This window comes from Sorghum bicolor, chromosome 7 (genome assembly GCF_000003195.3).
Source record: "Sorghum bicolor cultivar BTx623 chromosome 7, Sorghum_bicolor_NCBIv3, whole genome shotgun sequence".
Lineage (NCBI taxonomy): Eukaryota > Viridiplantae > Streptophyta > Magnoliopsida > Poales > Poaceae > Sorghum > Sorghum bicolor.
The window spans coordinates 58,391,792-58,406,930 of record NC_012876.2 but is presented as its reverse complement, the minus strand read 5'-3'; the positions used below and the strand labels follow the sequence as shown (position 1 = coordinate 58,406,930).

Below are 15,139 nucleotides of genomic sequence, written 5' to 3'. Positions count from 1 at the left end.
TACAGTAGCTGAAAACTTTTCATTTCGTGAACTAAACAAGGCCTTGTTTCTTTCTCCTTTCTCCATTTGCTCTCCTCCAACCGAGGTCTTCGTCTTGTGCATTGTCAACCGTGTTGAAGCGGCCGGCTGCAGTGCTGCTTGTCTCATGTTTTAGGGCTTTATTGATATTTCTTGACGCATGCCTGGGGCCATCAATGATTAGTTATAGAGTAGTTCCCCAGCATACAAGGTCACTTTGCCAAAGTAGTGTACCTTTAGACTATCTCCAACAATTGTTACCCAAAATACAATATCCATTTGTCCTTTGGGTAGCGCTACAGGTAAAAGTTTCCATACCTATTTTTAGTCTTCTCCAACAACAAGACCTAAAAGACAACACTCTCTGCAAATAGGTCTCAAGGAGAGAGGATACCCAAATTTGGGTTATGCCTCTCTTGATACCCAAAATGAGTCTTCTGTATAGGTACTCTGTTGGAGGCTATAGGTATTGTGTTGGAGACCCATTTTGGGTTTGGGTTCCCAAATGGGTCTCCCATTGGAGACAGCCTTAGACTTTAGAGCGAGTCCAATAAAATACTTGTAATTAAGTGTTTAGCTGTAAAACAAGTCAGCTCATCTATATAGCAACTAAGTTATACTCGGTATATAACAATGATCCTTTTACTTTGTCTCTACAGTTATTTTATATGGATATATCTCGCTAAATTTAGTTAGCTAAAACTTTCTCTCATCTAAACTTCTCTCATCTAGATGTGTGTCCACCTCTGCGGAAAGAATGTCTTATAAAATCATTCTTATAGTAATGATGAGGTCAGGATAGCGAGCACGTACGGTGCGGTTTAACCTGCTGACATATGGTGCAAGAGGATAACACAGTATGAACGAATTTCTTCATGTCGGGCCATGAAAAAAGTTTTTGAGACGACGATAGTGAAAATCGAAAGCATCACATTGACAATTCCCTGCAAGGCAGGATCCTAACTAATCCGGACTCTGGACTTCTTCAGATACACCTAAAAACCTAAAACTTTACAAGATTCTCCATCACTTCGAATCTTACGGCACATGCATGGAGCATTAAATATAGATAAAAATAAAAAAACTAATTATACAGTTTATCTGTAAATCGCGAGACGAATCTTTTAAGTTCAGTTACTCCATAATTGGACAATGTTTGTCAAATAAAAACGAAAGTGCTACAGTGTTAAAATCCAAAAAATTTTGCCCTCTATATATTCCGCATTGCCGGTGGTGACACAACAGCAGGTTGGCATGTAGGAGCTCGCGCCCCTTTAAGTAATTTTCGTCCCCAGGCCCAGGTTTAAATCCTGTTGGCATGCAATGTGCTAATTAAGTTGGGCCGAAAAATGTAATGGGCGAAATAATTTTTTGCTTCTTCAGTGCTTTTCTCTACCGGTTCTTTTTTTTTTTGGTTTACTGCATACACCAGTTAAGAATAAGTATTAGTAAATATTTAATGTCGTTTCTGCTGAAAACTAAATATATCTTATCTGATTTGATTAGGACCAACGAAAAAATTAATAAGATGATTTTTTTAAGTATGGCATGTATATATTTTTCTGATTCTATTTCTACCAGATGACGATGTAGAATAGAACTGCAAATTTAAGTTAACGCACATGTCTTTAATGGTACTTAGGGTTATTTTGATGCAAATTATTGTTTATTGACGTTTAATATTGTAACATCCCGGATGTTACGGATACTAAAACTGGATCATGTCATCATAAGCATTGCAAAGCATATTTGTTAAGCACATTATTATGCATCAAATTAAAACAAGTTTATTTTGATTGCTTGTGCTTAGGGAAGTAAAGTGTGCTTATGTTGTGAAGTGATGCTTGTGTTGGTTGTATAATCCCTAGGGTGAAAGATTTCCGAGAAAATGGGGGGGGGGGGGAAACCCTGATTTTTGAACCCCAGTTTTGCCCTCTTTTTCACAATTTAAAAACCAAGCAAAATTTGAAGTTAAGTTCAAAAGCAAAGTTGTATATCTTGTCAAGATGTACAACTTTGGTGTTTTGAGTTTTTTAAGTTTCAATACAAAATTTAAAGTAATTTTGAAAATACAGATTTCCAGAAAGTGTCCCCTTTTCCAAATTGAACCTCCAATTCAAAATCTATTTGGAATTTTGAAAAGTGACCAACATTAAAGTTGTAGAGCTCAAAAAGTTGAACAACTTTCATGTTGGGAGTTTTTCAAGTTGTTTGGAAAAATTAAAAGTAATTTTGGAAATTCTAATCTGCCCCAATTCAAAAATTGGAATTTCCCCAATTTGGGATTTGAAATTCAAACTGTTTTGTCAAATTCGTCATTTTCCACCCAGAATTGGCTTTGGTCACCAAAAGAAGATTTGTAGTTTGTAAAATTCTGAATAACTTTTGTTTTGGTGGAATTTTGTCTTCAGTTCAAAATTTGGGCGAATTTCGCAAAACCACAAAATTGGTTGGATAGGGCTCGCTACAGTGATCCGGATCACGGGCTCCTCTGTCCCGCCGGCCGCAGAGCGGGCAGAGCCGCGCGCGCGCCCCACCGCCACGCAGCTGCTTGCTGGCCGCGTCACCGCGCGACGTGGACGCGCGCGACCCCTTCGACTCGTCCTCTTGAGCGCCCCCGCGACCGACATCGAGTTTCTTCGTTTCTGCGACCGAAAACGCCACGCCGATGGAATTCATCTCGCTCCTCCCACCTCAGCCCCGTTGCTCTTTTCCTCTGCTCCGCAGCATCCTTTAGCGTCGTATAAGCCAGCTAATACTCGCTTCCCTCGTCGGACTCGGCCATGAGCCGGTTTCCCGTCACAGAGCTCCGTCATGGCCGCCATGGGAGCCTGCGCACGTGGCCAGGAGGCCATAAACCTTCTCCGGCCAAGCCACACACACCAGCGCGAGCGCGCGAGCCTCAGGATGCTCCCCAACGCTTTCTCTCACTGCCATCAAGCGTCCACCGGCCGGAAATGAGGTTTTCTCCGACATCCTCTGCTCTGGATTCGCGACCAGGGACTTCGCGCGACAATTTGATGTTCTCCAGGGGTCTAATTGCATAGACTGTGACTCAGGTGAATAGTGCTATAAGGACTTGTTTGTAGATGCTTTGTTGAATCTTTGAAAATTCATATCTGGAGTTTGGTAACTCCAATTTTGGTGAACTAAATTTTGTTGTGCTCCATGAGATGTCTAGTTTTTATTAAAAATATTAAACTGGCCATGTTTTGTAATAAAATAATTAGTTATGATTTATGCCTTTTAATTATGTTTAAAAGGGAGAAATTCATATCTCATTCTGTGTAGCTCCTATGGGCCTGAAATTTTTATGGTGTTCTCATGATGTTATTTGAATGTTGCAGTAAAAATTTCATGTTCAGTAGATGATATATGTTTAAGTTATTAATTTATCTTGTTTAATGCTTATTAAATAGTTTACAATTAAAGTAAAAATAAATAAATATAAAATATGGTTCCTCTGCCTTTATATGAAATTGTTATATCATATAGATACATAATTTAGCTATGTGTTTGTAGAAAATGTCGAGTTTCTTATTTATCTTGCTGTTACATGCGTTCTTGTGATGGAAATTTATTTTTTTATGGAAATTGCTATACTTATCCAAATGGCATTAAACTTATACAGTAGACTTTGGAGAGCATATATGAGCTGCTGTAGTTTTCTCAGAATTTACTGTGTACTTTTGATATATGGTTATTGCTTTGTCTATTTACCTAAATAAATTAATAAAAACATGAAAGGAATTTATTTAGGGATGACCATGATGTTTTCTAGTATCTCTTTGATGTATTTCAACTATTGGTGAGCTGGGTTTTGCCCAGGTCCAAGTTTGAAACATAAATGAAATGTTATTTGTCTATAATTAAGTTATTAGTGATTTCTGGACAGTTTCTGGAACCTTATGAATTGCTCTAGGTAGATAATGATGGATGTGAAACTTGTCTATAACAAAGTTGTATATAATTCATGTATCTACCTGGTGTTAAATTTTAGTGGCATTTGGCCCTATAGTTTCTGAGTTATGCCTGTTTCAAGTTAAGTTTCAGAAATGGTTCCTCTCTGTTAAATTCTGGATCAGTTTCTGTAGTTGTGCAATTTCAACCTACTAAACTTATGAATCATGCTTTCATGATAAAAGATGAATTTTAGTAATGTTCATAAGCTTTCCAAAATGTTATGGATCATGAATTTTGGTGATCTAGAACTCTGGTTATAGATGTATGAAGCTTAATGTCTGATTCTGTCCAAGGTCTGGAGAGAATTGTTTATTCATACTGTTTGGCCATTTTATCTTTCAAATCAGTTCTCGAAGATAATAACAAAGTTGTAGAAAATTATCTAAGCTTTCCAGAAAGTCTAATATCACCTTTATTGGATGTTTGGATCTCTAATTATGGTTGAATGAAGTTGTGTATATGCTGCTGTCCTGGTTATGTGTGCAAATAGAGTTATTTGTTTTTAGCTAGCCTTTACTTAAATAATGAGTTGCTTAATTTCCAAATTAGAATTTGAGTGCTTTTGGGATTGTGTGATGACCTAAGGTCATTAACATTAATGACCTTTGGCACTTAATTATTGTTTGATGTTAATACTTAATTACTGCCATTAATATTTAATTAAGAATTGATTAAGATAAATAGAAAACCTAATCATTTTAGGTTTTGATTGGTCTTTGGGATTGATTGACAACTAGTGGTTACTTTGCATGAGATCTACACAACCTTGCTTAATGAAGATGATAAAATTTGTTTAGTAGTAATCTATGTTTTGATAACTAAGTTAGTTTGTTTCTATACCGTGAAGGTAAGTTGTACTCGAGGCAGTTATGTTTGTTGTTATCATCCAAGAACTTGTAACCTGTCTTTATCATGTCATGAACATCTCATTGATCATGCATATGCACCTCTACGTGTAGACTACGCTCCGGAGGAATCTAATCCTCAGTGGGTTGCTTCCGAGTTTGTGGATCCATCTGGTTTTGCTGAGTTGTCGGACTTCCCTTCCGGTCAAGGCAAGCCCCGGACATTAAACCCTATCCTTGTATTTTCATAAAGTTATTTATATCACTTGAGTTAATATGATGCATTAGGTGAATAGGAGTTGAGTGAATCCTATTTGCTGCATTATCTACCTTGATGATTTCCATATTAACCTTGATACTTGTTTTATGAAAATACTTAGTATGCTTAGCCCTGCTTATTAGATAGGTTTTCAAATGAGAAAGTTTGAAGGGTTGTTGTGGAATATTTTTATGGTCAATAATGTTTCAACTTGAGACCGATCGGTGGACTTGCTTTAAGAATGGAGTCTTAAAGTAGTGTCTCCAACTGTGTCGATTAAGGACCGTACCGTTGTTGGCCTGTTGTGATTGAGACCTTTGAGTACAGCCCACATGCGGTGGTAAGCCTTACCTATAGCTATTCCGATACTTGAGAACGGCTAACCGCGTACTGGGAGTGGAGAGATGGCGAGAGTAGCGTGTACCCACCTTACGGATCTGAGATGACCGGGAAACATCTAGATTGGCTGTAGGATGGTGGTGTACTATACTCTCGGGTGACGCTGAACCCGTTCTTGTATGGGAGGATCTATAGAAACAGGTTGACATATGCAAGATTAAGTTCTACATATGTCGTGTGGTACTGAATCCCCAGCTGGGTTTAATCGATTCGAATCGCCGTGTTTCCTCGGATATGGAGCCTCAATCCTCACCCCATCATCGTAGTGATAAATAAACTTTGGTATAAGAAAGAGGTGGTTTGCTTATGAAAGTTTGATAATAGTTTTGGTTAGTCATAAATGATGATCTTGAGTTAAAACTTGAAAGTAGGTTTTACTCTTAGTAAGCTTTTATGCAAAAGAAATGCTTTATCTTGATAAAGCTTTACCTTGAATCCCTATAGCCTGCATACCTGAGTCTTCACCTCTTTTCTAGTCGGTTAAGTCTTGTTGAGTACTTTTGTACTCAGGGTTTTATAACCCCTGTTGCAGGTGCTGACTTAGACTGCTAATGGAGGTCATGTCGGTGGGCGCGACATGATTTATCCACCTCTTCTACCTTAGAAGCTTCACCTAAGATGCTTCCGCTACTCTATAGACCTTTTGGAAATTTAGTTAAGTTTATACTTCATCATATGTTGTAAATTAAGTTATAAATCTTCCGCACTCTGATCTAAGTTATTTTTGTAACAAATGTTGTAATGTTGTGGTAACTCCATGTTGATCCTGTATGAGTTAAAACGTGGATGATTCGGGTTTCCCGAGGACACCCGACAGACTTCTTGAGTCATTTGGAACTCGTGCAAACCGATCAGAAGTCTTCGAGACAATGATAGGTGCATGTGGGCCACTTAATTCAGGAGGTTCTGCCACAAATATTTTTTTTAAAAAAAATATCTTGATGATTTCATCATTGAAGGCATAAAAGAAGACAAGCTAGGTAATTGTGACTCATGAGGCTTGTAATCTGGCAAGATTACACCAATTGTGTTTATGATGTGGCCGCCAATGTTGTACGAAGGGACGAAGTTCTCCATAGTGAAGACTGTGGAAAGCGGTTTAAGAGAGGCCACATAAAGACCATTTGCGCGTGGAGAAGACCTTGTTATGCATGAAGTTATTCAATTAGGAACTTGGCCGTTTTGAGGGCATCCTTACGTGGGGGTCCTACGAGAACTAGTGGAAATTAGTGTGAGCTTTTTTATACCTATGGTAAAACTATAGCCGAGTGGGAGTTTGTATTCTCTATCTCATTTATGTTTTTGCATGACTTATTGTGTATTCCTTGGTGTGTGCTTTACCTTTCTATTCTACATTCTAGGTTAGTTGATAGGATTAGAATATTGGGTGCTTATTTTCCAATTCTACATTCTAGGCCTGCTGATTTATTGTAGCAGACTAACAGTGGTGAGTGAGACTATATTGTGCACATGTGGTGGTTCCTTTCCATCCAACTGTGTTGCCGACATCTGCTTGTTTCGATTGTTCCTTAATTAGGTTCGCTGTCTCTACTGTTGTTGCTTGACCATTTGGGGTTAATTTAGTTTGTTGTACTGCTTACACTAGGCTGTACTTTTATCAGAGGGGCCGTTTGAACCAAAGTCCCGAAATAATCCCGCTAAATGCCGAGCCTGTTCGCGGAAGCTTTCTCACATCAAATCAGTCCGCACCGTGTTAGCGTTATCGCGCGGTCGCACGATTGGATACCGCCGAGCTCTCGGGGCGGAGTCGTGTGAAAGTTTAATAATAACAATTAACAAAGCAATGCCTATTTTTGTAAAGTGAAATGAGCTAGTACGTACGTCATGTGTATATATAGGACAAAATGATGCAAAATCAATGGAGGCCAAACTAAAATTAATTGGTATACTCGACTTCTGGCGAACGCTAATTACTTGGACGACTCATCAATCACCACTCCGGTGAAATGGAATCGAACGCACCCCGCACTTCTTTTGACTAGTGCATGTGCATCGTCGACCGCTCTCCGTTCCAGCAAAATTAGGTCCAGCCACTAATAATGAGTTAATGATTATATCCATACAAAAGACATCAACGAATTCATGTCTCTGTCCTTCGCCAAATCCTTTAACGTGTATTAAAAAAACACACTTATGTGTCCACGTGGCAAGTTTACAGTTTGATGGAGCAATGTGGTGAAGCAAAGCACTGGGAACAGGAAGAATCTGAGTGTGTTCGGTTATTTGAGGTAAGTTTTTTCCTCCTCTCTGTTATGAGAAATTAAAAATCTTTGATTTTATGCATCAATTTTCTTTGCTGGCAATTATTTGTTTGGCTGATAAGTCATGATAGAAAGTACTGACTGATTTGGTCTGAGAGAACGCGGCTAAATGGCTGTAAGATTCGGCTAGATACAGGACAAACAACGACGCCTGAAGTTGACCCGTATTTCTGTCTGCAGCTTTTTTTCATCTTTTCCATGCAAGCGAGCACTAGCCGGCCGGCGGGCTGTGCATCTTTCCCCTGAAGTGGAGTCCAAACCAGCCTGCTGTCTCCTGCATGCTGCGCCGGTCCCTAACATGCATGTCCTTTCAATCCTAGTAATCCTAGTAATAACAATGGCGACGTTATCGCTAATTAACGATGCAAGTGACCGACACCATGATCTATTTAAGCCACTGCAAACGAGCACGATCGAACACCAAGCGACAACAAGCACGTCGTACGTACGTACGAGCCAAGTTTTACGCCATGGGCACCTTCCTAGGGCACGTCCTGCCCGGCCTGGCCTTCGCCATCCTCGGCGTGTGGCACGTGCTGAACACCGTCAAGGGCTACAAGCTCAACGGCGCCTCCGGCTTCCGCTCCGCCACCTGGTTCCCGTTCCCGTCGCCGCCGCTGCCGGGCCTGAGGCACCTGGAGCTCTACCTCATGCTCTCCTTCTCCGTGCTCGCCATCGCCGACCAGCTCGTCGACCTCCCCATCCTCGCGCTCCGCCTCCACCCGAACAGCCTCGAGCACGCCACCATGTACCTCCACCTCGCCGTGTACGCGTCGGTGGCGCTCGCCGCCGACGTCTCCTCCCGGCGCAGTGACGCCACCTCGACGCCCGGCGGCGCGGGGGTCGGGAACGTGGTGACCGCGCTCGCCGCGTCGGTGTTCGGGCAGGAGCTGTTCCTGCTCCGGTTCCACTCCGCGGACCACGCGGGCCTCGAGGGCCACTACCACTGGCTGCTGCAGCTGGTGGTGGCGGCGTCCGTCGTCACCACCGCCGCCAGCGCCGTCCTGCCGAGGAGCTTCGCCGTGGCGGTGGTTCGGTCGGCGTCGGTGCTGCTCCAGGGCGTGTGGTTCGTGGTCATGGGCTTCGCGCTGTGGGTGCCGGCGCTCGTGCCGGTCGGCTGCCGCGGCGGCGTGGAGGTGGAGGGGAGCGCCGCGATGCGGAGCGCAGTGGCGTGCGTGACGGAGGAGGCGGCGCGGAGGGCGGTGGCGATGGCCAACCTGCAGTTCAGCTGGGCGATCGCCGCCGTGTGGGTCGTCACGGCGTACCTGTGCCTCAGGGTGGACTACTGCCGGTGCTTGGATTACATGCAGCTTCAGTCGCCGCCCAGCGGCGGTGTTGTCGCCGGCGACGGGGATGCGCCGCCGCCGCAGAAGCATGTCTTTCCTGTCGAAGAGCACGTGTAGAAGAAGTTGCTCAGTGCAGCACTGATCACTTGTTCGATTGTCTGGGATAATTTCGTTGCACGTCTTGGGTTGTGTCGCTTTTGAAAGTGTGTGCGTGCAACTGCTTCACATTGGAGGCGGAGCCACAGGGTATGCCGGGTATGCACCGGCATACCCTGTCTAACCGGCACCTGACCAATAGAATATAGGTATTATACACATCTGTATGTATAAAGAAAAAAGAAAACAAATTAACCTGATTAGGCCATCACGGAAGCGGCAAGTTAGAAGGCCCAAAAAGGCAAGAAGCAGCCCACGCCGCAAGTACATACACGCCAACACGATACTCCACTTTTATAGTTCTATATAATCAGGATCCGTTCATTTCGGCCATGTTTACTTCCACCCAAAAATCCAAATTTTTTCAAAATTTCTCCGTCACATCGAATCTTTAGACATATACATAAAGTCTTAAATATAGATAAAAATAAATACTAATTACACAGTTTGGTCAAAATTGACAAGATAATTTTTTTTAACCTAATTAGTCCATAATTGGACAATAATTAACACAAATAAACGAAAGTGTTATAGTGTCGTGAAATTTTTTCCATCAGAAACTAAACACGGCCTTCATCGGGGCTGAGGAGTCACGTACTCACGCCCCCGCCGCCGACGCGGACTCCGACTCCGACGCGGTGAGGCGTGAGGGACGCCGGACGGTGACGCCCTGGTCCTGGTGGCCGGCGCCCTCTGGCCTATGCCTTGCTACCTTCCCTTCTCCGATCTCGTATATCTACAGTTTGCATAATTTGCACGACTATCCAGTCACGGCTATTTTTCTTAGGTAAAATTTAATCCTATGTTCTTCGTTTTTTTTAGAAAATTATTATCTAATTTTATAGCTATTTGCTAACATCACAAATAACAAATTGTTTAATATTTATGTACGTAGTTACGAAGAGAAACTCGAATATTGCATCTCTTTTTCAAAAGCATGAAACCAAAAAGGCGTCTGCTGCTGCTTCTAATCATTCCCCTGAATCCGGTTGAACCTTTGGTCAAAGAGCAAACTCATGAGAAAATTGAGGAAATTGCAAACCCTATGCCACCGCCACCGCCACCGCCACCGCCACAACCATCTTCACTGCCAACGGTTCCGCAATTCTTTTAGCGAAAACAAAGTTAAGAAATAAAATGGGAGATAGTCTTTTGGATGATTGTCTAGTCATTTTCATTGAGCGAGATATTTTCTTTGAAGTTGAGGAAGGTGATATAATCAAGACATTTATGTCCCTTCGAAAGCATCGAATAAAATTGTCAGAAAATAGCATTGTAAGTCTCTGATTCTCTTTAGCCAATATTTCAATTATCATTGTGACTTTTGAACTATTTATACTAAGTGCATGGTTTCAATTAATCCATGAATTTAAGCCTTATTGTGTTATATAGTGCATATATACCGAATTATGTTGTCAATTTTATAATTATTACTGAATTGTTGAAATAGATTTACCAAGTTCTATATGAAATTTTTTGGCGGCATACCCTTAGACAAAATCCTAGATTCGCCACTGATGCCCATGAGACGGGCCTCTGTTATGGGCCAAAATTTATACAAGTCCTGTCCACTGCTCTCCACGTAGCCGTCCACGGGTGCCAGGTCTAGCGCGCCTCTGCCACCGGAGCCCGCCACCGCAGCGACCCCTAGGGCGCCTCACCGGCCATTGACGCCACTGCCCGACGCGATCGCGCTATCTCATTCCGTGGACCCATTCTTCCCATCCCCGGGTGGGCGCACGAAGCAGACTGACAATGGCAACGACGAGTCTCACGGTGAACGTCCCTCAACTGACCTAGAGGCTGCTCATCGACCGGCATGGCCGATCGTTGCGTCCCCCGTGCGCGCCCAAATTCGTCCGGCAACGGCTCTAGGGCGCTGCGGGGTGGACACCGGGCACATGCATGCGCAACAGCAAAGGAGGCGCAGTCGGCCGCGCCTCTAACTGGTGCACGGTCTGCTAGCCTGGCCAATGGACGGTCAGGCACCCGCCCGCCAGCGCCTTGGCGTGCGGAGGCGGGTTTCTGCCCCCAGCACCGATGCGTGGCGTGAGATTCTATCCCGGCAGGAGGAAGATCTGCATCAGCCTCGGTTGAACCTCACCATGACTCCCACGCATGCAAGCTCAGAAGATTCCTGCACATTTCCACGGCAGATGCTTCAACTGCCTCTCCCTTTCGCGCCGCGTGGCGACTTGCTAGGTACCTCAGTTGTCTACGCTATTGTGGCCTTGGCCACCTTGCTAGGGACTGTTGTTGGCCCAAGGCAACACTAAATGGCGGTGGCGGCCTCGCCACGCTCGTGCCAGCCACCGTCCACCCTCCCAGCAAGCGTCCCTCAGTAGTACACCAACTGCACATGGGACGAAGATGGGGTCAGGGGGGGGTCCCGCGGCGACCCATCGCCGTAGCGAACGCCGCTGTTTTGGTAGTAAGCCAACTGCGATCATCACCGGGGATGAGTCACCCGCCTCCACCGATGTTGCCAGTGCTTCAACTTGCTTCCTCAAGCCTGACCCTCAAGTGGAGGCGCTCTGTGAGCATGCTAGTGCCCCCGCTTTGCTTGTCTTGGTCGACCCGATATTGGATGAACTTGCTGCCGTACTCGTCACCCGTCCCAGGGCACCACAGGCTCCTAGCTACCGGTCATGCATATTTTCTATTGCGCTAGAAAAAAGTTTCAGAGAAGTCACGGGAGTGTCACCGGACGCTGGCGGAGGATGCGTTGGACGCTGGCCCAACGTTCGGTGCATTGTGGTCGAGTGACACATTTTTGAGCAGTGCGTCGGAGCGTCCAAGGAGTGCGCGTCGGACACCAGCCGAGTACTGTTCTCGCATCCGGTGCAGTGTGACGTCAGCCTTCGCCGGGAGCTAGGGTTTCTGAGTTGTGCATGTCGGACGCTGATAGCGTTCGGTGGCCAACCATCGGACGTGTCCGATGACTCTGTGAGTTTATAGACCTTCCTGAGTAGCGTCCTGTGCGTAGCACTTGACGCGTCCGATGCCGGTTTACTATGAACTTCAATGTTTAAGTGATCGTTGGAGATCAACGACTCACTTTTAACTGAGGACACATGGCGTGATCAAGGGTCGCTGTCAGGGCAGCGTCGGAGCGTCCGACGCCCCCAACAGAGGCAGCTCCCAGAGCATAACGACTCTATTCATTGGGGATGCTTATAAATACTAGTTGGTCGGCTCAAGGACATCTCTCTTGGCAGTTTGACATACTTGATATTCTTGTGAGCCTAAGCAAACACCTCTCACTCATCTTCCTCATAGATTAACCATCTTTGTGAGATTAAGAGTGGTTCTAAGTGTATTTGCTTGAGTGATTGCATCTAGTGGCACTTGGAAATCGTTTGAGCTGCGGTTTTCTTGTTACTCCTAGTGGTTACGTCTACCTAGACGGCTTGGAGCAGCGGAGCATTGGCACGAGTCGATGATTGTTCGTGGCCATCTTCTGGTGATTGTGAGGGGTCTTGTGCCTTTCCCAGCGGAGTGCCAAAGGCAACTCTAGTAAATTTCTCATGTCATTGAGCTACCTCACTTGCGGAAGGTTCTTGCGGTGCTCTTAGAGAGCTTGGGTGTGGATCCCCAATTAGCCGCCGAACCACGAGGTGTTGGTCGACACAACAGAGACTAGCATGACAGCAAGCACGTGAACCTCGGGAGAAAAATTTATGTCCATCTCTTGTGATCGATTGGATTTCTCCTGGAGATTGGTCTACATCTTATTGATTGGTTCACTTGTGTCTACACAGTGGTATAAAGATCACATCTGCTCTACTTTCATTCTTTCAAAATAGTGTAATTAGTATTAATTGCTAGTTTTGCCTTGTGTAGTTTAGTTCACTAGTGTAGCTTGTAGTAACATAGACATTGTGTGTCTAGTGATCTTAGCAACTAAAATTGTTGGATAGGTGGCTTGCAACCCTTATAGAGGTAGAGCAAATTTGCTTTATGCTTTTTGTTATACTAATTTTTTTCTCTAGTGAATTTATAGATTTTTTAAATAGATTATTCACCCTCCTCTAGCCATATTAGAACCTTTCAGCTCCTCTCCCAAGCATAAGACACCCTCCAAGCGGACCTTTCCCCTTCAAAGTAGACGGATCGCTGCTTAGAAGATGGACCACATCTCGGTGTCCAAGCGCGGCGAAGTTCTGCTCAAAAAAAAGTTTAGGCTTCTCGAACTTTCGGCACCGCCTGCCTCTGCGGCCAAGCGTTCCTACGAGTCCTACTTCAAGGACAACCTCTCGACTGTTGATGTTGAGGCTCTAGGTTGTCATATCGGTCGGGTCGGAAACTGCCACTCTTGTATTTTATTTGACATTCTCTCTTTTTAATATAATGATATGCAGTGCTCTTGCGTATTTGAGAAAAAGAATATGTATATTTGCACCCCTTCCGAGCATATTTCTCCTTTTAGAATAGAATGTTTTCTTTTTGGAAACAATTTATCTATTGTTACGACATCTTTATGTTCGACCAACAATAAGTCCCGCCTGAATAAAAAAAGTCCCACCACCCGAGAGCTGAGGGAACCGCTACATATGTATTCTAGCATAACCAAAAAAAAATGTTCCACGAAGAAGTAAAATTAGTGTTGTACCAGAAGTAAAAATGTTGGAGGTAGTGTGACATATTCTGGTCGCGTATGCGACGTATATTATGCACGTGTATTTCGTACTAGCAACATAAAGATGACGGTTAGTAAACTAGTATTTGCTTGGAGACCACCTGATCATTTATGGAGGCGGTTAATAATTATGACCGTCTTTGTTTATTAAAGAGATTGTGGCCTGAAATCAATTTTGTGGTAGTGTGAATGCCATTTTTCTCACACTATTATCTTTTTTAAGAATTATATTAAATAATAGCTGGATACATGAACATGTTACAAGCACTCTGAATTACATAAATATCTAGAAAAATTAATCTAAATTATACCCATATTGTGAATAGCTCTAGATCTCAAAATCAAACTTATACGACGTTTTGTTGTATAGATGACTGCATAGGTAAACACTCGGCAAAAGGACTGAGAATAGATGCCCAACGAACGACCCTATCATTCATGTAGACGGAGTTGAGAAACTTCTTCTTTTTGGTGTCTTCCTTCTCGTTTCTGCCACCAAAAAAAACAAGGAAAACTAATCTGAAATTTATTCTCTCTAGTTCTTCATTGTGGCCAGATCTGACCACAATAAGGCCTTGTTTAGTTCACAAATTTTTTGGTTTTTGGCTACTGTAGCACTTTCGTTTTTATTTGACAAACATTATCCAATCATAGAGTAACTAGGCTCAAAAGGTTTATCTCACAAATTACAGGTAAACTGTGGAATTAGTTTTTATTTTTGTCTATATTTAATGCTCCATGCATGTGACCAAAGATTCGATGTGACGGAGAATCTTGAAAATTTTTGCGAACTAAACAAGGCCTAAAATAGAGAAGAGACCAGGAAAAAACTATTCCATGATGGCGACACCATCTCCACCTTGATGTCGTCGTTTGAAAACAAAAGTCTCCATATTGTCAAACCAGTAAGGATGCTGACTCCGTAGTTATTGCCCGCATTTTCAATAGAGCCGCCAAAAAGAAAATGATTCCACCCTACTCTCTCGCCGTCGCCGAAGAGGAGAAAAAAAATCTTCAAAACCAAGAAATTTTACATAAAAAGACCATAATCTTAAAGACTAGATCTACTAGGAAAACTTATTAAAAACGATGGATCCTCACTTTCTACATCTAGTGATATGCTAAAGGAGGGAAGGAGGAAGACCAGTAATAGTAGAGATAGGAGTGGCCGTGGCGGCGGCGCCTAGTCAAAGACCCTAGCGACGGCTGCGGTAACAGGGTTTATGAGAGCATCTCCAAGAGCTTGGCTAAAATTAGTAGCTAAATTCTAATGTTTAGCCATTTTGCAAAAT

The 15,139-nt window shown here is 43.4% G+C and overlaps 1 protein-coding gene across 1 annotated transcript; it reads left to right on the top strand.

Moving 5' to 3' along the window:
• Positions 8,200–9,404, top strand: LOC8080653. The gene has a single exon (XM_002445567.2). The coding sequence runs from the start codon at positions 8,237–8,239 to the stop codon at positions 9,167–9,169; it is 933 nt and encodes a 310-aa protein (XP_002445612.1). The 5' UTR covers positions 8,200–8,236; the 3' UTR covers positions 9,170–9,404.

Excerpts from the sequence above, each read along its gene's own strand:
- LOC8080653 (XM_002445567.2), top strand. The coding sequence starts at position 8,237 with ATGGGCACCTTCCTAGGGCACGTCCTGCCCGGCCTGGCCTTCGCCATC.